The sequence below is a fragment of the Notolepis coatsorum genome, assembly GCF_963971535.1.
Source record: "Notolepis coatsorum genome assembly, chromosome: 9".
Classification (NCBI taxonomy): domain Eukaryota; kingdom Metazoa; phylum Chordata; class Actinopteri; order Aulopiformes; family Paralepididae; genus Notolepis; species Notolepis coatsorum.
In genome coordinates, this window is record NC_140173.1 from 7,676,770 (window position 1) to 7,703,991 (window position 27,222).

Sequence of the window (27,222 nt, forward strand, 5' to 3'; positions counted from 1 at the left end):
TTTTGCCTGGTTGCCACGGGCCAAAGTCTGTTCATAACCGTCGTTATTATTATGTCCATAATTAATGCCTGGTAGACACATGCTGTTCATATTTGTCGGTATGCTCCGCCCGTACCAGTCCTATAGGGTCAAATGACGGGCCACTGCCCGGCGTGCTTAAAAAAGAACGCACCCAAAGACGGTGATCCCGCCCCCTTGTGATTCCCCCCACTCATCACAACCAATCAGTACGTCTCATTCCAACATGGTGGGAGGCGTGAACGTGTGTGCGTGTGTGTGTGACATTTGCAGTGTAAAGCAATGCAAAGCTAACTCAGGAACAACTGGAGAAAGCGTGATTATAATGTTTAGCTGTGCCGCTTAACAATTCAGCTATGCTCGGTTGTTGCGGTCGTTACGTTAGGTTTGAAAAACCGTTGAGTTGCAAATGCAACGTTACGAGACTAGCGTCAATGCAATTGAGCAAATAACTTAGCTACTTTAGTTTAGCTAGCTGTTAAGGTTAGCCTGCTGCTTGAGGTCGTTTCTGGTTTACTGTATAATGAAGGTGTTGTGAGTATTTATGTACATGTTGACTCGTGTTTCTCGATTCTCCTTTGCACTGCACTGTGAGTGGACGTCACAGCTAACAACACGTTCATTGCTAACAGTGTTAACAGTTAGCCAGTTAGCTCTTCTATCTTCCAGTGGCTCGACGTTACAGTACAAGGACAGGTGTTGTGAGCAGGTGTGTCTGAACTCTCTCTAGTCACAGAGTTGCCTGCAGTAAACTTGTTTGCTTATTCGTAGTTAAAAGCTAAGTAAGGAGTGGGGAAAATGCTGCTTTCGTTGGTTGTGCACACATACTCGTTGCGGTACTGGTTTCCAGCCACTATCATGCTGGGTACAGCCCCGGCTTACTTTCTGTCCTGGGGGGTCTGGCGTCTGCTGTCAACCGTCTTACCTGCGAAGGTGTACCATGAGGTGGACGACCACATCTACTGTGTCTACCAGAGCATGGTGCTCTTCTTCTTTGAGAACTACACCGGCGTGGAGGTGGGTATTTATTCCCTCCTTACATGTCTGAATAATTACCTTTATGATGTGTCAAGAGTGTAATTGTGTTAATGTCAGGCTTGCTAATATTGTTTTTATTAGGAGAGTGAATCTTCACAAGTGTCAATTCTTGAAAATGGGGGACCCTGATGTAAACAAGACAAACGTCTTTCTCTGGTCTGCATCCCCTTAACAATTGTGTGTATTGAGCCGTACTTAGTGTATTGTACCCATTCTGCAATCTTTTAAATAAACTAAGTTTTCATTCATTCATTCAACAGCTAGTTAAAAAATAAATGGAATACACCAAATCAGGCATAAGTAACCGCTGTTGTCATGCATCATACCAGCCCTGACCCCTGCCAGTGTCATTACTGATTGATTGAAAATGTTATTAACAGATTGCAGAATGGGTACACAATACAGTACGGCTCAATTGTTGTCAACAATTGTTAACTCGATGGACGCCACCGCGATATGCGCGATGTGTTGTTAAAATGCCAAGGCTCTAAAATATAGGAATACGTGGCGGTGTTTGCAGGGCTATAACTATATTCTATATTATAGCTATGGATACAATACTATGGCCCATTTGACATTGACTATATCGTTCAATATGTGTTAAAGAAATAATTGTTTCATCCATACATTCCCGTTTTATACCGTGGTGTTTTAGAGTAATCCTGTCTAATCCCAGAAAACGACGCTATGCAGCAATACGTGCAATTAACTAAAAACGTTGCCATTTCTCGCCTGTACACGCTACTATTTTGAAATCACATATATATTATCGGTATTATGTTTCATCATGAATGCATGGTGGGGGGGGGGGGGGTAATTTTTTTATGCTTTTATCGTCACCAACGGCATACGCTGTGGAGTAACGTTACAGACACAGGTTGTGATCGAGGTGAAGTCATGATTGGATCACAGCAGGATTGATATCATATAGCCATTACCTTCACTAGGATGTACCCCAAAAAGAATATTCCAATTATCTGATTGCGAGTCCCAGTATTGGTGTCGATCGTGTCGCCAACATAATCCGCCACACATCATGCACCGGGAGCAATTCACGCTTCTCAGTCCTACCCTTATAACGTCCCCCCTTGCCCGACCAATAGAAATCCCACGGAGACTTTTGATCGACGTACAGGCCAAGATATAATGTTTCAAAGGGTGCTCGATACTGCCACCTGGGTGGATGCGGCCGGTATTGCACTTTGGCATTCTCAGGATGATTCCCCATGTTAACCCAGATGTCCGTGTGCCTGTAATGAATGGAAATATCGAATAAAAGAAATAACGATGAAACCCCGACTACTCGGGTCTGGCGCTGAACGGTTGGTGAGTTAACCCGACTATCATCGGGTCCGGCGCTGATTGAGTTAAGGGGATGCAGACCAGAGAAAGACTTTCATCTTGTTTACATCAGGATCCCCCATTTTCAATTCATCATAACATTTATGACATACACGACATACAGATATATGGTTTGTCATTGTGTTAATTCAGTTCTCAACTGCTTTGCTTCTCAATACACTTGTGGTCATTATAACAACCATTATAAAAACAGCGCTACTGACATTGACAAAATGTAAAATGGGGAGAAATTATGAAAGTGGGAAATGTTGACAGGCAAAGTGATTATGAATTGATATCCCGTGTAGACATCAGATCTCTTCAACAGATGTTTCAATATATAGACAACATTATTATTATTTGGGGATCATTTTGCTCAGAAGCTGCTTTAGGTGCTGCTAGTACACAGGGAAAATGCTTCCTTTTGAGCATTTTCATATTACTAGTCAAAGTAACTTCCTGGTTGTGAGGATGGCATAAAGACATCTCTCTATGCTGTGTTAAAGTTGATGGCAAACATAGGAGCTGAATGGTGCACTCAACATTTTATGTGCTGCTATGGCATTTACTTTTGAATGATGTCATTTGTTTTAGGCTATATGCATGCTTGATTATGAATCAGGGCTCTACAGTGCGACCATATTGCTCGCATATGCCCCTAAAAATATGTGCGTGCGAACATGCAAAATCAAGTACTCGCACGGCGTGCGAGTGGGGCCAGCGAGTGCAGAGTACAGCCTCTCATTCGTCCTTTTTTTTTCTCCGCTGCGAGAATCGTTAAAAAACTACAAGTCCCACAGTTCACAGCCGCATAAATGTTCCAATCACAGTAGTTTCCTGTGGTCACGTGACTGGAAACCGAAAGTAATGATCAGCGGCTGCGTCACTGTCTGAGTCAAACAATAATACAGCCATGTCGAAGCCCATTCATTTTTATTTTGCGCGAAAGATACCGGAGAATGAGAAGTCAGGCGAGGCAGCTCATGTTACAGAGGTGATGGTTAACGTTAACGTTAACCAAGATACTGACGCTAGCCAGCATGCTAGCGAAGTTGGCCAAGCTAGCGAGGCTACACCCACTGTAGCACCCAATGTAGCCACTGTAGCTAGCGAAGCTACACCCACTGGAGCCGGAGGGAAGACATACAAATTTAACGTGAATTGGCTAAACATTTCCCCATGGCTAGAGTTCGAAAACAATGTCATGTTTTGTAAATATTGCAAAGTAGGATCGATGCATTGCGATGCATTGTTACACCCCTACAACTGGCCCACTGTGTATGTGTGTACAGCTAACTTGGCTAGCGTTATCAACCGCAGAGGTGGGCAATGGGTCCAGCTGTAGCGCCGGACGGCCAGAGTGCAAGCGGTGTGGCAATAGGGTCCAGCTGCAGCGCCGGACGGCCAGAGTGCAACGGTGTGACGTCGTAATTGGCAGAATCGACTGTCAATCAATGGTCTACCTGACACGCAAACTACTGTACTGGAGGTGTACAGTATTTCAATAGGCAACCCTGAAAGGATTATTTTTCTAAAAGAGCAACACTAGCTCCCCCCTCTACTGATGGCCCTGGTTGTAAAGCCAGTGTATCCTTTTTGTTCAATATCACTGCCTTTCTTATTAGGCCTAGTTGTTGGCTACAACTTTGCCATAGTAGGCATTAATCACTTAATTAATAGTTCAAATGTCTGTCCCATTCCCGTTTGCACACGCAGATGATACACACACACGCACACAGTGGGCCAGTGACTTTGGTGGTATGTGCTATTGCACAGATGTGTCCCGTTCGCACATGCACGCACAGTACAAATAGACATTTATTTTTGAAAAAAAAAGAAACTGTTACTTGACATATTTTCACTGTGCTCCTAAATATTTTTGGGTGCTCCTAAATTTCTTTGTGTGCTCCTAAATTTTTTCATTTAGGAGCACCTGTGCCCCTAGTGAAAAAGGTTAGCGTAGAGCCCTGTGAATCACTCTTCTTCTACCAATTGTTCCAATTCCATAAACACATTACTGAATAGAATAGGTGAGAATCTACTCCACAACGCCTAAGGTTTTTGGAGTCAACAGTTAATCCCTGGTTAGCGGCACACAAAGAATCAAAATGCAGTTGAACCAGAATCATACCAGAAATGCCTGCAATCTTCTTGTGTGACTTTTGACGGCCACTCCTATAGTGAAGCAAGTTTAGTGTACTAGTAGAACACAGCGACTTCTGTCTGACATGGATTGCAGGTTTGCGTAAAGACACATTTATTTGCAGTACACAGCAGTTGGGATGGTTGAACTTCATAAATCTCAGCCTATGGCGAGTCTGCTTTATTTGGGTGTAATTTTGTGCTTCGCACAAGCAGGGCTTGTCGATAGCCTAGAGAGAGACAACGTTTCTTGAAAAAGGTGCACGCTTTGCAGCATCACTGTAAGCAAATATTAGACAAAATCAGCCAGACTGTGTTGGTGCACTAAAACAAAATCCCTCATGCAACGGCTAGTATTTGAATAAGCTTTATGGTCTTATAAGCCTTTCATCTTCCCTCCAGTAGCTTAATATTATAGACTTCATGGTTCTGTAGTCAGATTAGGATTCAATACATCTTCCAGTTTTACCCTATGTTCATTAAATAAGTGGGGTGGAGGCTATTCATGGTTATTCCCTTGTTGTTAACCACCCCCCCTCCCTCTCTGTGTAGATTGTTATATATGGAGATATACCAAAGAAGAAGGAGAATGTGGTCTACCTATCCAATCATCAATGTACAGGTGATGCATTTGAATATGCTGTATTCTAGCAAAACAAATTTAGTGTTGGATAGTCATTTTAGTTCCAAATGTGAAGCTCATGAGAACCTCTACCCCTCCCTCATCCAGCTGATTGGATCATTGCTGACATGTTGGCCATCAGGCAGGACGCCCTTGGTCATGTCAGATATGTCCTCAAAGACGGGCTCAAGTGGCTCCCTTTATACGGATTCTATTTTTCACAGGTAATGAATGAATCTATCAATCATTTAAATGTGATTGTCCATCGATTTAATTATCCCATTTCGATGTGTTGTTGTTGGGGTTGTGAATGGCTGACATTCATCAGACACCAGATGATGCCAATTGCCAAACAATATGCTTTTAATGAGATTTAATTTTGTTTATTTATTTTTTCTAGCATGGTGGTGTCTATGTAAAACGAAGTGCAAAGTTTAATGAAAAGGCCATGAAAAGTAAACTCCAATCCCAGACAAAGAGAGAGACGGCAGTAAGTAGCCTTTTTAAATTCACTTCATGATAATAAAAAATATCCCAGTCAACAAGGAAAAACAAATGAAAGTAAGGGTGAACGGGGGCTTAGATGGACGGCTGCAGTTGACCAATGGGTTGAAACTTTCATGGTCCAATACGTGGTAGCTTGACACCTTTTAGCTTCAGCACACAAAAAGCTGAGTAGGTATATTGACATGTCTTAGAATATAAACTGCTGAGTTGGAATTCCTGGTCATTATAAATGTGTGCTTGTTGGCAATTTGCATATTCGCATATTCATAGATCCTTGCATTCTCAATGAGGGAAAAGGTGTAGAGATGCTGGTAAGTCATTTTCAGTCGTTTATTGAACAATTTGGTGGGGAAAAACCCCCAAAGTGGAAGGGGTCTTTAAACATTAATATATGTTCTTCCTGTGCCCCAGGACAGTTCAGTCACTATTTGTGAACTTGCACCACTCTCTTCTAAACCTAGAAATCAGAGGGAGAACATTTTTATTTGTGATGTCACCTGCATATAAGATACAGTACTGTAAGTGGGGCGCTGATGTCGGCCAGAAATCTTCCTTCTTTTCTTGATCCTCCAATCACAACTGTTGCTTGTGGAAGCTTTGGAAGCAACAGTTGTGATTGGAGGATCAACAAAAGAAGACAGTGCTTCAGATTGCTTCAGTCAATTAAGTTCTGATTTCTGGCCATAATTGGTGTTTTAGGAAAAACGTTTGCATAGATTTTCTGTCTCATAGATATTTTTCATAACGTTACATTTTATATTTTACCATTACTTTAGCCAACAAAATTGAGTATCATGATTTCACATATACACAATATTAAAAAAAAAAAAAAAAAACATAGACAATGAATGATAAATATCAATATATTACCACTAACCAGACATGAAACTTTTAACATATCCAGTGACATTTGACCATAAGCCATGAATAGGAAGAAAAACAGGGAATTTTCCAGCACACTTAAGTTTAGTTTAGTTGCTTCGGTTTCCATACGCACACACTCACTTTAAACAAACAACACACTGCAGCACCCACTCTCCACACTTTAGAACACCTAGACACACTTTATATTGATTGGTAAAGGATTTGCACTACAACCCATACCTCAGTACACCTTACTGTAAATTGTACCTAAATTGTACCTCATCCCATTTCTGCTTTGCACTATATAGTATTGTATATTAGTATATTGCATAGTATATTGTATATTGTACGGTAACTCAGTTACTCTATTCTGCATCGAACATTGTACATATGTATATACTGAACACTGTCTACGTACGTGACTTCTATTTTTACTTCTATTTTTACATGCTATACTATTTTATTTTATTTTATACTTATCTTTTGTCTAGCACAGTCTCTGGAGCGTAACAGAAAGAAGCATTTTGTATAAAAGTATTCTGTACTTCTGTATGACAACTATTAAAGAAACTTGAACTTGGTTTTAATTCTACACCTGCTTAAAACGTGCCCTGAATCGCAGCATCGACATTGCGTCAGTGTTTTGATATATTGTTCCCGACAGCCAAGGAGCCATAATTCATCCTCGTGTTCACATCCTTCACAGATGTATCTTGTCATCTTCCCGGAAGGCACCCGGTACAACCCTGAACTCAAGAATGTCATCAGGGACAGCCAGGATTTCGCCTCTAAAGAAGGTACTGGAAATATCTCTGCCGTTGCACTATAAAGTTAAGAGAGGTTTTGCTTGCTGTTGTGAGTTTACTGTACTGCTCTATTGACCCATCTCAAACTTGCGGCACTTGGAAGAGGTCAATTGGCATTGATAGACTCTGGAATGGTTCCCTTGATACATCAATAATAAGGACGGTAATGAACATTTTATTTTTACAATTATAGTGACTAAAATTATCATAGTTTTTCTGTATTATTGTGGTAGTGTTAAAATTTGCTGTTCAAAAAGTACAAACACACCAAAATAATTTCGCCACATTTTTTTAAATATTGAAAGATCTTTATTTTTTTCATCAGATTAACACATCCTGCGCCATAAACGTCGTACAATGTGATTCAAGTTCATGCTAATTCTGCCATTCCACGGCGTACAACGTTATTGAGATCATATTTAATTTTTTCGCCATGTTATTCATAATTCCCTCACGGAGCCTGGTCTGATGCAGTGGGAGCCTGCACAACTCTGCAACGCTTCAATACTGCCGCCTGGTGGATGATCGGCAAGTTACAACCGGAAATTGATCTCACGTGATCTCGGTGCGTCTGGGAAATGCGTCCGGCACTCGCATAATGTTGCGGGACTACAGACACACACTGGCGTGCATGGATCGCTGCCATAACTCAATAATCGACATGATTTGGGAGTTTATTATTATTATACAAACCGGAAATGGATAGTCGGTCGCCGTCAAATAAGTGGGTTCTTTTTCATCCAGTCTCATCGTCGAACGGTAAGAGGACGCTGACGTCATTTTCAAGGCGATTGTACATTTCTTTGTTTACAAACCAACTGATCAATAAATCCACCCATACTACATAAAACATTTACTGACGATCACGGACTTATAAACGACCCCCCCCCCCCCCCCCGTTCATCCGCGCATGATGAGTCATAACGTTTAGGATCGTATTCAGTTGGATTTTTTTAATATAGCGTGTATCACGAATAAACTGCAATCGATAATCTATATTATGCGTTTAGGCCTATAACTAGGGTTCTAGGAATTACTGCAGAAAACGATAAAAACATGTTTATATTCTAGACGGTATTTTCGTATGAATCTATGAATGAAAAAGTACAACGTTCCTACATCCTGAACGATAGATAATCGATGTTGAATGGGCCATAGTAATGTCAATTTAGCAATACAATTTAAAAAGTTATAGCCCTGCAAAGAAGGTAAACATCTCCATAGGCTTAGACTGGTGGCAGGGAATGTGTTAAACCATACCATAAATAAACAATCGACAAACAAACACAAATATCAGCACTATGCTCTGTTTGCATTAACATTAAAATAATAATATTATGCATACATGTGCAATGCAGGTGTATGTATATATAATAGGAAAGGTCTAATTCATTTTATTTGTATCTGTTTTCATGAGGTACAAGCCATACTTTAAACTGTAGCGGGTACCAGGCTTTTATTAGGAGGAGGCATGTATAAGAGAGAGGCCTATATTTCTAATTTTCAAACGGATCATAATGAATAAATCAACATTTTGTGTCCGTTTGAACCCAGTAAAATGTACTGGGTTCATTTATTGAAACCAAGTACTGTATGAAATAGTAAACAGTGCAATTACAGGTGGTCACTGGTAATTTCAACGTTTTCAAAGTGAAATCAAGTAACTTTACCTTAGCAGCTCAGTATGCAGCTCAGTATATTAGTAACCCGGCTTGTATTAGGAGGTCGGCTTATAATTGCTTAGCTCAAGAGCGCACCCGGCCATTAATAGAGACCCGGTTTGTAATTGAATACTGGTCACTATTAGAGGAATTACGGTATTTTCTTAAATATTTTGGTTCAAGAGTGAATCAAGAATAATGTAATAAGTTCCCCCTGGGCCTTTTGGTATTTTCATCTGTCTCCCAGACTGAATTTGTTTATACATTTTGGCCCACTGCCTCTCCTAGCTGCAATTCAACTGGCCTGTGATACAAATCAAACGCACCTGCATCTCACTGTGCGGCAATACAAACGTCTCGACTCTCCAACCAAACGCAAATCTGCACCTGCATTGTGTGTTTAGTCAACAGCCTAACCTCGCTGGCTCCCCAGCTGTATATGTACCGCTATGCTTTGCTCGTGTCATATCACAGCTGGGAAAATTAACATAGACTGATATTAACTTTAGATCTTCCAGGGCAATGATATGTGATGTCATTTTATTTGACTTACTCAGAAGTATTTGACCCCGAAGTTGTTGAAATGGTCCAACTTCTCAAACTGGGCGTTGCCATGAGGAATCGAATGCGACTTGGGGTGAAAATAACTATGACTTGATTATTCAGTTGTATCCAATTTTACTTTTATCAAGTGAATTATTGCTAATTCAGCATATCTACTCTGAAATCTAAACTGTGGAAATAATTGGTTTTGTGCAAGATAAGTGGAAGCTTCGATAGAAAGAGATGCCGAGGTGGGAGATGTGTTTTATGTGTTGCATGCGTGTGAAATGTGTTCCACATAAATTAACGAACAGTTTAACCTAGAATTGCTAATCTTACAAACTCATGTAGTTGAATAATGAATTGAAACCCAATATGTATGATCAGTTTGCAAATTCATCATTAATTATTTATATTCTTTTCACATACCTACTCTGAAATCAAAGCTGTGGAAATAATTGGTTTTGTATGAGACCAGTGAAAGTCGAGGTGACAGATTTGTGTTTGTGTGTGTGTGTTCTACTTAGTTCTCCAATATGTCATTTAAATCTATAAAAAAATGTTTTTAATAATAATCCAATATCTATCAAATTACGCCTCCATACCCACCTTTTAAACATATCTTCCTTGTATTCATTGAGGCACGATATCGAGCTGGTATGCACAAAGTTGGGCGACAGTGGCTCAGGAGGTAGAGCAGCCGTCTGGTAATTGGAAGGATCCCAGTTCGATTCCATCTCCTCCCGGGCAGGGTGTCAAATTGTCCTTGAGCAAGACACTTAACCCCTAACTGCTACCGATGAGTAGGTTGACGCTTTGCATGGTCTCCTCCACCGTCGATGTGTGAGTGGATGGGCATAAGTTGTAAAGCGATTTGGATAAAAGTGCTATATGAATGAAATCCATTTAAATTGAATAGATAAACTAAATGACCAATTAAGCTAGTGACCTCAGGACAATGCACTTTTTTTTAAGCTATTATGTGTCCGGCTTACAAATTCATCTGTATTTTTCATTTCGACCCCCATAGTAATTGAGTTGGACACTCCTGCATTTTTGGAGACATTTTACATCAGAACCAGCTTGACTGACTTGATGATTTTTCATCATCAGTGGGCAGCTTACAGTGGTGAACTGCTTAAATGAAATATCCTCGCTATTGTAATTTGTGAGTAAATTGAACTGGTTGTAAAGCAAGTAATTACGTAAAGATTAGATAAATATATAATTATCACAGTGGAAAGAACACAAGTAAATTAACAGTGTATGTGGTGAACTGTGTAAAAGAAACAAATATGTTCTTGAATAATATGACTAGCTGTCAACAGTACATCATCATCCTGCTACTGCTTGGAGTGCAGTGTTTGTAGTTTTGTCAGAACAAACTGCATTCTGCAGAGATTAAGAATATCTCTGAATTGCCACCACGAATATCACCTGCCCCCATTAATCCAAGTAAAGCACTCTGGATATTGGACATGAGCACATGACATTATCTGGTTTAGCGAGCCTGGACTAGAGGCTTTAGGGAAGGGGGGGGGAGCACATCTATTCAACCCACAGCACACAACAGGAACAAAAAAACAATTATTTTTGATGTGCAGCAGTTTGATGGACTTTGGACATAATTATTAAAGAGGTGGGGAGACTTCACCCTAAAACAACAGCATTTTATTTTGCACATAATCTCTCATATGCCAAGGCAGAGCAAGAGGGGCAGTTCACCAAAAAAACAAAAAAAACATAATCCCCCGTTACCCAGAGTGCTATCTATCTATACAAATAGTTTTGGTGTGATTTGTCTAGTCTTGGGCGATAACTGCCTTCACTCCAGTACAATGGAGTGAATGGCACTCAAATCACCAAAAAAATACATTTGAAAAACTCAAACGACCCAGTTACTCAAGATAATCTACAGACCTCGTTGTGAGCAGTTTCGTGTAGGAACAATTTCTACCGAACTCTACACCCCCATTCAATAATACAAATCTGTACATACATCTGATTGGCACAATACTCAGTAGTACAAATGTATATAGTTTAATGATCACCTGTACATTGTATATTACTATTGCACTTTACTGTTACATTTGTACTCTGGTTGGATGCCAAACTTCTTGTCGTTGTACTGTACCTGTGCTGTATGATGATGACTATACATTTGAATCTAATCTAATGAATGGGCTCACGGTAACATTGGACATCTTCTTCCCCATGCAGGCTTGGCTGTCCTGAAGCACACACTGACCCCCAGAATGAAGGCCTCTCATGTAGCCATAGAGTCCATGAGCGACCACCTGGATGCCGTGTACGACGTCACAGTTGCGTACGAGGGGACACTGGATCCTGCGGGTCATAGACGACCTGCCCCATCAATGCCAGGTAAGCAGATGTTAGGACTAGGAGATGATCTTCCTGCCATTGTCTGTGTGGAGGAGGTTCTCTGCATCTTCTGGCCGTCTCAGACCCACTCCTATCCGAGCTCCGGGAGGGTCATCAAGGAGAAGCCGTCTTTTCTCAGTCCTTGCCCCACAATGGTGGAAAGAACTGCCCACCACAGTTAGGACAGCCGAAACACGTCCAATCTTTCGCCGTCGACTAAAGACGCAATTCTTCAACCATTATCTAAAAAAAAAAAATCTAACCCTAACTAACCTTACTGTCATGAACTTGTCCTAATATACTAACCTACACTGTAGCACTCAACACTTTGATGAACATTGTTACTCAGCTGATAGAGTTGTGCCCTTCCTGATGACTTGTCATACAGAACTTGTAAGTCTCTTTGGATAAAAGCGTCAGCTAAATGACTAAATGTAAATGCAGTCGTTTCCAAAGAGGTGAATCTGGAGAGGAACTAATGGAGTCTGTGCCTGTTTGTTTAACCCTTAAAGGAACACGCCAACATTTTGGGAAATTAGTTTACCGTCTTCTCCAGAGAGAGACAAGAAGATAGATACCAGTTTCCTCTCTGTGCGTTCAGTAGAAAGCTATCTGGCGTGAATGGAAGCGGATATGACCGGTTAGCCTAGGCATTGTCCAACTAACACCTCTCCCGAAGGCTAACCGGTAATGTCCGCTTCCAGGCATTGTGCTAAGCTAGGCTAACATGCAGCCAGATAGCTTTCTACTGAACGGATTTGCTTGACACCACCACCATTGCCACCTTGTCACTGCTGATTCAGACTCGTAAACTCTGTCCTGCTGAGTAGAGGAGACCAGAGTCCTAAACTCTGTCCTGCTGAGTAGAGGGGACCAGAGTCCTAAACTCTGTCCTGCTGAGTAGAGGGGACCAGAGTCCTAAACTCTGTCCTGCTGAGTAGAGGAGACCAGAGTCCTAAACTCTGTCCTGCTGAGTAGAGGGGACCAGAGTCCTAAACTCTGTCCTGCTGAGTAGAGGGGACCAGAGTCCTAAACTCTGTCCTGCTGAGTAGAGGGGACCAGAGTCCTAAACTCTGTCCTGCTGAGTAGAGGGGACCAGAGTCCTAAACTCTGTCCTGCTGAGTAGAGGAGACCAAAGTCCTAAACTCTGTCCTGCTGAGTAGAGGAGATCAGAGTCCTGTCCTTCTGATGTAGAGGAGATCAGAGTCCTGTCCTGCTGATGTAGAGGAGATCAGAGTCCTGTCCTGCTGATGTAGAGGCGATCCGTTGTTTTCATAATGTATAAACTTGAGGGCCGTTCCGACCGCCTCCAGCCAAGTCTAGCAGCGCAGCTGCATTCAAGTCATCACGACGAACCATTAGACCATTAGTTTGGGGACATTGGGATACAAATGTTTGAGATTGAATCTATTAACCCTTTATTTGCCAATGACGTGTTACCACGTCATTCTCCGCCATGCGTAATCTGCCAATGAGATCAATATTTCAAAAATCATGTCAATCATATTTCACCCACGGAGACTTGAGATCTCCTGTTGATCTCCTCTCAACTCTCCAACGGTTCAAGAGCGCCATCTGGTGGCCGATCGGCGGATCGCCCAAACAGGAAATGAGCGGCAGGAAGTGGTGCTCATCCATATTCGGTCCGGCCACTCGCTATCGCTCGCGGGACTCGAGCTCGACACACTGGATAGCGATCCGTTGCCAATAACTCGATAAACAACATGATTTGGACGTATATATTATTATACAACCTGGAAATGGATCGCATATATCAACATCCCATAATCGCGAACTTTCTGCTCCACGCTGACCACCCAGCGGTCAGAGGAAGCTGCGGTAAGTTTCAGCGTGTTTGCTTATTATGATCCATATAAACTGCTGTGATCTATGTATCGCCCATACTACATAAATGATTTAACGTCGGCCACGGACTTATAAACCCCCCCCCCCCCCCCCCTCCGGTCACCAGCAGATGATGAGGCATGACGATTAGGACCTTGTACAATTGTAAATTTTTATCTGACGTCAATCGGTATCAAACTACATTTGATGATGTAATATATGTATTTATGGCTATAAATCACGTTCTGCAGAATGCTGCAGAAAACGATAAAAACATATTTATACTTTAGACCGTATTTTAGTATGAATATGTGAATGAAAAAGTAGAACGTTGCTACATCCTAAACGATAGATACTTGACGTTGAATGGGCCATAGTAATGTCAATTTAGCAATACAATTTAAAAAGTTATAGCCCTGCAAAGAAGGGGAACATCTCCATAGACTGGCAGACAGTGGATTAAGATCAGAATAATCCCTGGCAGATAAAGGGTTCAAATTTTATTTTTTATTTTTTTAGATTTAACATGCTGTGCCAAAGATGCCGAAAATCAAGTAACTGCCTTGATTTCTGACATGTTAGACATGGTGGTTGTCATCATCTCATCATATTTTAGTATAATAAGTTACTATTTTTATTATTATTGTTGTTATAGTTCCTCAAGAGACACATTTGTCCCTCAGTTTCACTGGAAATCTAAATCTTTGCACACAGCTTCTGTGTAGAATCCATCAAAAGCTATTTCAAACAAAGCACGGGGAGTCAGCACAGTAAACAATCTGTGCAGCTGAGGAATTGAATGTCTTCTAAAGAGCCACAGGGGAACAAATGACACAAACGGTTCTGACACGTCCTTCAGTGTGTGAATTGTATTCCGTAGGACATGGCTCATGGCTAAGAAAACAGGTGCAACTCATAGACCTCTGACGTGTGACGTATTTCCGGCTGCTCCCGCGTCTCCTATAGCTCTAGGAAAATGAATTGATTATTAATAGATCACTCCTAGACTAGTCTGTGGTACGTGCAGCTCGGTTCCTCTATGTCTCTGTTCTAAGGGTGAATAATAATAAAAATAAAAAAGATAAATCGCTAGCTTAGCATTGCAGATCAGGTCACCCAACGTTACTTTGAAATGGCAACATGAACATCCGGAAATTTAGTGTTAGCAATGTGGCTTTTAAAATTAGGCTAGTTAACTAAACATATGATCCTCCTATAAAATGTAATTTTACCTCTCACCCCACATGCAGTTTAACAGACAATATCACTGGTAAACAGGAAAGGAAAACGCATCTTTTTTATTATTGCAATATTACAATAAAGTTTCCCTAAAATGGCACAGGTTCGTAGCTACTAGACATGCCTGTGCGTTTTGTAGGATTTGGGTAGTTTTCTTTGAAGACAATTATATAGGTCTATAATACAGTCTATTATGACTTCTGAGTTCTGAACTGATATTACGCTGAGTGTCAACATTTTAGTTACAGTTGCAATCAAAATTATTCAACCCCCATTGCATATATTGGGCTTTTTGGCAAAATATACAATTTCCCAACTGTTTACAATAAACAAATTACACAAGAACTGCTTAAGTTGTTTAATGAAACTAATATTACAGGGGTTATCCAAATGAAACACAAAATGCTACTTTTAATGACTACTGCAGTGAGCAGTCTCAAAATTATTCAACCCCTTCATGACAAGCATCTTCAGTACTTAGTAGAGTACCCTTTTGCTGTCATAATCTGCTGCAAACGTGATGCTTAGCCAGACACTAGCTTCTGACAGCGTTCCTGAGGAATCTTAGCCCATTCCTCATGGGTAATGGCCTCCAGTTCAGTGATATTCTTTGGTGTGCGTTTTGCCACTGCCTTCTTCAAATCCCACCAGAGATTCTCTATGCTATGGGGTTCAAGTCAGGTGACTGTGATGGCCACTCTAAAATCTTCCATTTCTTCTTCTGAAACCAAGCCTTGGTGGACTTTGAGGTATGCTTGGGATCATTGTCCTGTTGGAAGGTCCAATGACACCCAAGCTTCAGCTTCATCACAGACGGCATGACGTTTCCTCCTATGATTTCCTGATACTTGACTGTATCCATGATGCCCCCCACACGCTGCAGGTTTCCAGTGCCAGAGGCAGCAAAGCAGCCCCAGAGCATCACTGAGGTGACTGAGCCACCACCATGCTTCACTGTAGGCAGGGTGTTCTTTTCAGCATATTATGCTTCATTCTTCTTCCTCCAGACATACCGCTGATCCATAGGCCCAAAGAGTTCCAGTTTTGTTTCATCGCTCCACAGAACAGAACTCTAAAACCTCTGTGGCTTATTTATATTGTTTTGAGCATATTTTAGATGACTTTTCTTGTGCTTTTGGGTCAGTAGTGGTGTACGTCTTGGAGTCCGCGCATGGAACCCTTCAGTGTTTAGTATGCGCCAACACAAAATGTTGATTTATTCATTATGATCTGTTTGAAAATTTGAAATATAGGCCTCTCTCTTATACATGCCTCCTTTCAATAAAAGCCTGGTACCCGCTACAGTTGAAACAAATACAAGCCCGGGTTACGATTAGAGGAATTACGGTATATATAAATGTGCAAATTGGCTATAATAAGGTAATTTATACGCCTCCTATTCTATAATAATATTTCAAATTGCATTGGTCCGGATGGGAGAATTCAGTACTGTATCTACAGAACCTTCTGTTTAATCATCTTCCCTTTATTAATTTCCTTAGATTTAGAAGGTACTGAACGAGATCAGTGGCAGTTTTTTTATGTTTGGTCATTATTAGCATGGTGTTATTCACTGTCAAATATGCAAAGAAAAATCATAATTCATATTCTCTGTTTCATCACAATTTAAGCAAGCCTATTAATAGACACAATATTTCTGACACTGTGAATACATTCCCTGAGGTCCATAGATGTACCTAGATACCAAGAATATGCAAATAGCCCTTGTAGAAGTGGAGCAATATTCCATTTACCTAGGTATATATTTTAGGTGGATTTTCACCACGGGTGGAACAGGTTAAAGAATGTCCAAGACACACTCTTCCGTTGAACGTTTTAAAAAGCCTTTATTGTTCCATGGCTTGGCAAACACTTGTACAGACCAACACGTTTCAGCTCAGGAGAACCTTTATCACGGTGCCTTAATTTTTATTCTTATGTCAACATATCCATTTAAACCCTTGTCTAGTAGTTAGTGTGTTGTAGCATGCATTTCCAACTTGATGTTATTGGAGACTCCCACAGTATAAAGTCTATTGCTCACAACCGAAGACTCGTGTCAATGGAATTATCTCTACTGCAGAATTGTGTGTATACTAATACTAATTAAACGCTGCATTCGAAACATTACCTCTGGACTAAAAATAGGCAGGGGGTGTTTCCTGTGGCTTCCTGTAAACACCATGTTTTGGGGTTTCAATTCCTCTTGTGTTCCTAACATCAGTTAGACAAAAATAGTGGTGTGATGTGAGAAGGCATCCTGTTTTCTCTCAGGAATAAACACGATATGCCTCATCTAGTAAACGGGTCCCGGGAGAATAGAAGAGCTGGTCCCTCATGGAGCACCTCCCGCTCTCTCGTACTGAGAGGGTGACTGCCGTAGTTTCACAAGGAGGAGGTGGAAATTATTGGCCTGGAGATTTGGAATTCCTGAATCCATTGTGCATTTTTACGCAGTGTCTTATTTTTTTATTTTATTTTTTATTTATTTTATTAACGGGAAGGTTAAATGTTGAGTCATATTGTCTGTTGGCTGTGTTGTTTTTGAGCCGGACACCGCGATTGACCATATTCAGACAGTGGCCATTTTGCTCTTATGTCATGCTCAAGATGGGATTCCTGTGAATATGGTCAATGAATTGACTATTCTGTAGTTAATCCTTTTTCAAATTCCACAATAAACACCTATCTGACCAATCGGGGTTCCCATGGGTTATTGGGTATACTTGGAAGTCTGAAGACTTGTTCATATATAAAAAATAAAGATTTTTTTAAACACAAACAATGAGAAAATTGCATTATACCTACCTATATATTTAGCTAAAAAGACTGAACGATTTACTAATCATTCATTATCAAAAGTACCTGGGCATTGACCATATTAGATTAAAATGTATTGTCATTATACAGCACAAGTACCGTACAACGGAAATAGGTTTGGCATCCAACCAAAGTGCAAATGTAACGTTAAAGTGCAATAGTAATATACAATGTACAAGTGATTAAACTGGGTATAAAATATATAAATGAGTGTAGTGCTAATCGGATGCATGTACAAAGTTGTAATATCAATACGTACAGTGATACAGGTATAAAGACAGTATTGTAGTAGTCATACTGGCCAGCAGTGTAACTAGTAAGAGTAGGTAAGGGATATGTACAGATATAGATAGTATCTGCAGATATTTAAAAGGATTCATAATCACACTGTGGCCATTTATCTCATGTAAATGCACAGGTTGGATTCCTTTCCACCCTGTTCCCACCTTGGGTGAACGTGACATAAGAGCAAAATGGCCGCCGTGTGAATAAGGTCGATGGACAGTGTCCCCTCAAGCAGGCTAGCTTAGGGTGCTTAGTTATAAGTATAATGAAAAGTTTTTGTGATTGGCTGTGTGGTCGTCGAGGGTTTGACGTCACACCGCCACAGCAGTGTGGAAGTAGTGTCATGTGTGCTCCCAAGATGTTACCTCGTCTCACTGTACCGGACGTGTCCTTTGGCTAATAGGCTTTTCCTGTTTTTGTTTATTCTTCCATTCATGTTTTTTCTGTTTGACAGAATTCCTGTGCAAAGAATGCCCCAGAGTCCACATACACTTTGAACGTGTGGACATGAAGGAAATACCTCCGGAGCCGGTGTTTTTCCGCAGGTGGCTGCATGAGAGATTCCAGATTAAGGACCAGTGAGTAACTTCTGACCCTATCGAGGAAACCTTGGCCCGATCTCAAAAACCAGCATTTGGCCACTCGACACTTGATCCAAGTGGCCACTTACCTTTTTATATAACAACCAAAATCACATTGGACTTACATTGGTTATGTTGAGATTCTTGGTCGGTATATGCATTCTGATATTGCAACATCTCACAAAACAATCCATCTCAATAAAAAAGAAAGAGATAAAATGTCTTTCAGCGAATCTCTTTAGTTACAACAACATTGTGTAGCTAAGCAGGCTTGTACTTAAATAATATCTTAGTTACAACAACACTGTGTAGCTAAGCAGGCTTGTACTTATAGAATATCTTAGTTACAACAACACTGTGTAGCTAAGCAGGCTTGTACTTATAGAATATCTTAGTTACAACAACACTGCAGGCTTGTACTTATAGAATATCTTAGTTACAACAACACTGTGTAGCTAAGCAGGGTTGTACTTCTACTGTAGGTGAAGTATTTCCAATGTTTGCTATTTGGTGAATCAAGACAGCTGCTCTGGCCAGACTCAGTCACTACACTATTCTACACCATGGCGACCTAATGGGCGAACATGAAATACTTACCGTGAAACTTAAATGAATAGGCCTTTTATTTGCTTCAATAACTGAACTCAACCGGCCTATATATGGGGCCGGCCTTTAATTCCTTTTGCACAAAACTCTTGCTCAGCAATGATGGGGAAATACTATCATTGTCAAATTTAAACAACTTAAAATGACAAATTATTAATTTGATGTTGCTCTGAGAGACTGCGCTTGTGAATGTAGAGAGAAATTAGATTTTGTTTTCAGTTGCCTCTCTGTCCGGCCCTTTTACTGTCATGAATTTCAGGTTTCATGCTTTGCGTTTGGATGCAAGTAAAATAATAAATAAACTGCTTCGCAGCATCTATGGCAACCAGATAAAGAATGAATGTAGACCCGGCTTCTAATTGAGACCGGCCTTTATTTGTCAGGAAAGGGACAGGCGTCTATGGGACTTTTTTTTTTACGGTGACCTGGTTCTGACAGCACAATATTGATGTAACTAAGAGATTCGCTGGGATTCTTTATTTTTTATTTATTATTTTATTTTACATGCATGTAAGATATCAATATGAGGTTCACTACAACAGCACCCTGCTGTTGAAAATGAGAAATGCAGAGAAGAAAAACGAAACTAATGTCTGTTTCCCCAGTAAATCTGTTGAGTGTTTGATGGTTATTTATTTAAGCTTTAGAACGTAATCACCATGAACCAATCAGAAAATAACATTTTATTTGTCATATTCCTCGGGAAGCCAACAACAAAGCCTAACTTTACTTTCAACGTTATCAATCTAAGAGATATCTCCTCCCCTCATCCTAAACTGGTCCTAAATTGATACAAGAGTACCTTCTTTTTTTTTATGTCCAATCAGCAACGGTCATCCTTGCAAATCTTGCCCCATTTACGAGAGAACGAAGTACCTGGTAGCAAAAGCGAGTCTTTGAGTTAGTACCATGTATGGAAAAACAGTGGCTGAGGCACCATCTTATGGCCACTCTGTATAAAGGTCCTGAAGACCACTCAGCCACAGGGCAAAGAGCATTAGAAATGCTCGGTAAGTACCAAGAATCTACCATATTTCATCCCAATCACTATTTACAAAATAATGAATAGCTTTGAGCATTGAGTGCCAGCAAGGGGGCGCACGATTTATCGCTTGAATGCCAGCCTTTTTGGACAGACTTTCCGATATTTCATGATTTTCGCGGAGCTATTTCTATATTCTATATTATGGCTATGTGTCTAATACGCCCGTCGCTTATCAATGACTTGCTTGCAGTCAACATGTACGAAACGGATTGTTTTTTAATCAGTACATTTCCGTTTTATACCGTTTTGAAAAACTGATGTTTTTGGAAATTACTCCGGGAAAAAAAAAGATTCCGCGGAAATAGCAATTTACTGGAATACACACAACACGTTGTCATTTTCCGGCTGATTTATGAATAGTTTTCAAATAAACGCTAGATTATCAATAGTATATGTGTACTTATGCACGCTAGAGAAGCGGGCTGAAAAAACGATTATCTATGACAGGGGTGGCCAACCCGCGGCTCGCGAGCCGCATGCGGCTCTTTGCCCGTCTATGTGCAGCTCTTCCATCCATAAAAAAAAAAAAAATATATATATATATATATATATATTTTTTTAAATGTCACTCATTCCACAAGGACGTAGAATAAACATTTACAATTTTTTTTTTAAATGGTCCATTTGCATGTTCTTGGTATCTGAATCTAGGGACATATATGGATCAGTGTCAGAAATAGTGTGTCTATTGCTTGAGTAAATTATAATGAACCAAAGGAGAATATCGATTCTATTTAAAAAAAAAAAAAAGATTATCTTTGACTGTGAATAACAGTAACACCATGCTAGAATTTACCAGACCTGAAGAATCTAAGCAAATGAATAAAGGGAAGATGATTAAACAGAAGGTTTTGTAGATACAGTACTGAATTCTGCCATCTTTTTTATAATGTAAATTTCTCCACCATTTTTCATCATATTGCAACACCGTTTTTCACAGAAAGGTAGAGAAACTAACTGCGTTCTGTTTTATGGCAATAACGTTCAGGTTTGTGCCGAGATAATCCCAAAAAATTAGAGAAATAAAAAAGTAAATCCAGAAGTCAGATGATTGACAGGGGCTGGTGTGAGCTGGGTAGGGTAGTTTTTCGAAATTTGAAAGCCCTGAGTCTCTTCCTTCAAAAGACTACACTCACTTTTGGATGTGCCACTTCCTCCTGTCGATATGCGCCGGTTTCCCAATCAATGCCCTGAGATTTCTATAATCTTATATTTCACTAATAACAGTTAAAATAATTGGTAAACAAACGTAATGCTGAAAATATACACTTTTACTGTATATCTCGGGCTTAAGAGGTTAACCCTGTGAGGCCCAAATTAAAAAGACATTAGCAACTTCAGACGCCAGAGGGTGGGACATATAAACACATTTACTATCAAATAGCATTGTGAGGCTGAACAACAGGACCAATTGACTATACATGTGCTTAACATTTTTTTAAATAAACATTCTTTTTTTAAATGGCTAAAAGTGATTTTGTAATTTTGCAACCGTGGGTCTCACAGGATACTTTTAACCCTGTGAGGCCCAAATAAAAAAGACATTAGCAACTTCAGAGGCCAGAGGGTGAGACCTATAAACACATGAAGGGTGCCGTGACTGAAAAAAAAGGGTGAGAAACGCTGGTATATGGTGTGGCTCTTTGTGGTACCACAGTAATCTTTGTGGCTCTTAGGCTGAGGTTACACCTTTCGTATCATCTTCGTATTGTTTTCTTATACGCATCGCCGCGTATCGCCGCGACGTCATGCGCCTCGAGTCACACTTTCGTTTTTTTTTCGTTTTGTCACCAGAGCACACTGATGTAGTACACTGCCAAAGCAGTAGGTGGCAGTAGGTGGCAAACATGAAGGCAATTTCAACCAATCAGAACGAATGTGCCAATACACTTCCTGGAAGCTCCAGCAAAGAAAATGTAAATAAGGCAGGCGCCTATGCCGCGCCACCATCTTGCTCAATGCAGCAATTCTTTTTTCAGCAAAGCCTAATAAAAGTGCAATAAACAAAACGGATACATTCACTGTGTGTTCTGCCTGTCATTTGTTGATGAAACAAAACTAACATCAACACAAGTGACCACCAAGAGCGGATAGTTTAGGCTAAAAAACGATCGGATGCATTGTAGCATTGTTAGCTGCATGCTAACGTCAATGGAGTATTGTGGCTAGAAGCTACCGTTAGCTCACGCTACTTAGCCAGCATCAAAACTGATGATATCGCGAGCTATCAGTAGTTAGATAACATTAGAGACAACGCTGTGTGTATTAAACAAAGGTGAATAGATGACTGGGCCATTTTGTTTAATGCTTCTTAAGTTGAAAGAGGAACTCTGAGCTAACAGGGTCTGAATCCTGATAGCTCACGTTAGCCAGCTGCTCATGCCATCGGTAATGCTAGCAGAATGAATGGATGTAAACTTTATTTAACATATTGCATATGGGTACAATACAATACGGCTCAATACAAACAATTGTTAAGGGAATGCAGACTGTTGTAGCTTGGACTGGGGTCCTTATAACAATAACTTGACAACACATGGTAGCTGAAGCTATTTGGGACACGGAGCTCTGTCCCAAAACCAAACACACACACTGTACACAGGAAGGGCACGCAGATGGTATCTACTGCGCATGGGCGTTTTCGCAACAACTGCTCCGTGCTGACTACACGCTGTATTCCTGGCGTTTTTTTTGCGTATCTCCAAACGCAAACACAATTTTGCGTTTCAGCCGTATCCACAAAAAAACGCCAAAATACGCGTTTCTGTGTAGATAGGACATCATACGTCGTCAAAAACGTATAAAAAAACGCCAGGAATACACTAGTCTAACCTCTGCCTTAGTCTCTGACTGGTTGGCCACCCCTGATCTATGACCTGGTCAGCGCTAACGTCATATACACACATACACACATAGGGGACACGTTGTGGAATATGTGAAAAAAACATCTGATTACCCCAAGACTGGTAAAATAGATTCCTTACCCTCACATCAGATGTTCTGCAAAAAGATTATTCCAATTCCTGATCGCCATTCCAAATATCGATCGCGTTTATTGATCCAACGATCCAACCTCGAAACACATATTCCACGCTGCTCTGAGGGTCCACAATGAATGCAATCGTCTCGGGTTACATGCCTGAGAAGTCAAATGTGGATTCCGGGTTTTTTCCCCCCCATGCATTTCCATTGAGTCCAATCCAATGGGTGCATTACCATCCGGGAGACGATAAGGGGCAGTATTTGCCCTGTTCGAGCTCATAGACAGTCCCAATGATAACATGAGGCTGGATTGATGAAAAATGTATGGATATCGCTAATAAAAGCAATAACGATTAAATAACGAGATTTCTCGTCGTTGGCACTCAACGCATGGCGGCGAACATCGAGATTTTTCGTTGTTGGCACTCAAAGTGTTAAGACAGTGCTCTACTGTGAAATACTAGTTTTGTTTGTGTGTGCGCGAGCGTATGTGTGTTTTTCAATTAACCTAAGGGTGTTATCTATCTCCTTGCAGGCTGCTGACCAGCTTCTACGAGTCGGAGGATCCAGATCAAAGAAGCAAGTTCCCTGGGGAAGGCCAGAGTTCTCCGCTGAGCATCACCAAAACCTTGCCGTCGCTGGTGATTTTGGGAGCGCTGACGCTGCCAATGCTGTTCACTGAGACAGGCAGGAAACTCTATGTCAGAACCTGGGTGTACGGAACACTGCTGGGGTGGCTCTGGGTGAATGTTAGTCCCTAAAAAAAAATTTAAAAAAAAATGGGACAAAAGGCTACCATCACTGGATACTCTGAAGGCATGGAAAAATGTTTTTTTTCTCCATTTTACCTGTACCTCAACACGAGAAAGGTGTTTAAAGAAGCAAAGCAGTGGCCATTAAGATTTGAAGCCATATGTAAAGGCTCACTGTCGACCTTCGTCTATGCGCTGAATGGAGAGAGAGAGATGTTTAATTCCTGTGGTACTTGTTCCCTTGCTTTAATTGACCTATCTCAAACCCTGCCCTCTTTTCTTGATCCTCCAATCACAACTGTTGCTTCCGAGGAGGGAAGCAACAGTTACGATTGGAGGATCAAGAAAAGAGGGCAGGTTTCAATAGGTCAATTGGATTTCAGCTGGATTTGCAGCTTGATTCTATGAGAAAATGGAGTTGTTGAAAATGCATTCGTTTTCTTGAGTATCACCCTTGACCTCAGCCATAAAGTATAACTAGCTTACGATACCTTCCTTAAATTATTATCCCCATCATAAGATTTAGTCATCTATTCTTGCATGCTCCAATGTCTCAGTCAATCTCATCATGGCCCTGGCCTGGTTTGATGCCGGTCACATGTTTTTGAGCATGTATTTATACTCAATACCCTCAATAATACAAGTGTATGTGGTCACGATTGTCTAATGCAACTGACATATGGAAGGCTATTTCTGGTGGGTATTGAAGCATTATTTCTAAATATTATCTCATTGATAATTGGTTGTAACATTCTCTGATTTATTAATGCCAAGTAAGTTCCACGTCAAGAGGTCTGTATGCACTTTGCTTGTTCAAAGCAATAGTTCACAGTAATGGAACATATGCTTTTTCCCCCTCTTCTTTTTTTTATTTTTTTTTGCACGCATGTGTCAATATGAACTCAACAGTGAACCACCAATATAGGCTGCCCCAGCTATCTAGTGATATCACTTGCTTTCATTTTGAAAGCGTAATCCTAAACGTTATACTTCTTAACACGTACATGTATAAAGATGCAACCCAGATATTATTTCTGTGTTCTGTGCCATACTTTTTAGGAAGTAGTTTAGCCTGAATCTGGTGAGCAGAGCCTAAATGCGGCTGCAGATTCTGGGCCAGCTGGTCTCAAAGAGGTTGACTGTTCATTTGTTCATACAGAGGTATGTGTGTTTAAAAACATAAATGTTCTACCACTGTCAAATATTGCTTTACATTGAAAACGTTTAAACAAGTTGTTGCCAAAACTTGTTTTAATTGCAAGAGAGTTAAGTGTTAAAAGGTTGAGCAATATATTCATTTGTACATGTCATCAGTGTCCTTTTGGCAATGTCTGTGCAAACAAACAAAAAACAATGTCTTGTCTTTTGGTTTTTAGCCTCAGTAATGTACGGTATTTGATTTTCTGAAATGGTTTCTGTTAGGGCTGTCCTCAGCTTAACAAATGATCAGTCGAGTAATAGTCATAGTTCCACTCATCGAGTACTTGAATTAATTGACAAATCTGTAAAATTGTGTTTGCTACGGCTGAATAATTGAAAAATATTTGATCGAAATTGCAATACGGACTAGTGCAATATCCAAATCGTAGGCGGGCAATATTTGTTAAAGGCGCAATGTGTGAAAATCCCATGGCCTAAGACGGTTCAATCAATATCTGTGAACATGAGCTACTCTCTTCTCCCAAAGCTAGAAACAAGAGAAGTAAGACTTGTGATGTCAAATATAAAGTAGGGCTGCCTGATGATGGCAAAAATCATAATCACGATTATCTTGGTCAATATTGAGATCATGATTATTTAACATGATTACTCATTGACTTTGGAAACATGGATTTATTGAAGAAATAAAATGTTTTTAACTTGTCTTTTTAACCTTGAACTGAAAAACAAAAACATGACCTGGTTTAAAAACATGACCTGACTCGCAAATATGACCTGGTTCAAAAACATGACTTTGTTTAAAAACATGACCTGGCTCAAAAACATGACCCGACTAAAAATCGATAAATATCGTGTTTTCATAATCGTTGAAAGCCAAAATTGTAATTGAAAATGTTTATTGTATTCATTGCCCAGCCCTAGTATAAAGTCTGGATCTGCTGAATTGACAATGAATGGGAGACATGATTTTGTGGACCCACACAATGTTTTTTTTTTTTTTTTTTTTTCAAAATAGCTTTATTCTATAGTAGCGGTCTCAGTTCTGGAACAGAAAATCTACCTATGAACTCCATTCCCCCAGGTGCTCTGTGTCCTCTATAAAAATCTTTCTCAATTCATTGTCTATGGAGCTAACAAAGTCTTGGGCGAATAAGACAATTAAGAGGGGGGCAGCCCCTAGTTCCTATCTTTTGGAGAGCACTTAATTTCAAGTTGTTTTGGATGCATATGCTGCTTTTAAAACGCTGTTACAGATTACCCAAAGGGATTTACTTTGCTAAATGCCGACAAAGCCATCTTGAGTGTCACGTTCCTTTACGCACAAAAGCCATCTGTATTATATGCATCACTGTATTGTAAAATGCACTGTACTGTATGTCCATTCTTGTTTACTATAATTACCTTTTCCCATCTGTCACTTTACATATTGGCGTTCTTAATCCTATGGAACTAGCATATTGAATTATCTCTAGAGGACCATCCCCATACAGATGGGAGCTCTCCATGGTTTTACATGTCACCTCCTAGACCTCAATTGAATAATCCTTCCTTGTTAAGTGACCCTTTACAGCCATTTTATATAATAGTAATTTTTTTATTGCATCAGAAACTAGATTGTACTTCATCAGGACATTCTATGTATACACTATTTAAATGCAAACTGTTCCCAGAACGGTGTGCCTTCTATGTGGAGGAGTTGGGTCCTCAAACTACGTCCTCGACTCTGATCCAGAGGATCATCCGATGACTTGACGGTGTGGGTGGGCGGTGCCCTCTGCTGGACAGCACTGGAACTGCTGCTGCTAACTGCAGCATATTGGTCAAAATGTCTACAGTTCATAGTGGCCTACTTTGTTCTTTTAAAAAAATCTAATAAGCATTTATTTATACTTTTCAAGGAATATTGTTGAATGCTGATGAATCCTTTGAAGTAATGTATATATGTTTGAGGAGCGGGTCAGGGTGAAATAAAAAGTATGTTT

The 27,222-nt window shown here is 40.3% G+C and overlaps 1 protein-coding gene across 1 annotated transcript; it reads left to right on the forward strand.

The window, feature by feature from the left end:
- The first annotated feature begins 312 nt into the window (after positions 1 to 312).
- Positions 313 to 27,222, forward strand: agpat5 (1-acylglycerol-3-phosphate O-acyltransferase 5 (lysophosphatidic acid acyltransferase, epsilon)). The gene is made up of 8 exons (XM_084321034.1): positions 313 to 1,035; positions 5,092 to 5,161; positions 5,270 to 5,385; positions 5,562 to 5,651; positions 7,239 to 7,329; positions 11,763 to 11,924; positions 18,568 to 18,691; positions 23,863 to 27,222. Exons 1-8 carry the CDS (start codon positions 817 to 819, stop codon positions 24,086 to 24,088), a joined length of 1,098 nt encoding a protein of 365 aa, XP_084177160.1. The 5' UTR covers positions 313 to 816; the 3' UTR covers positions 24,089 to 27,222.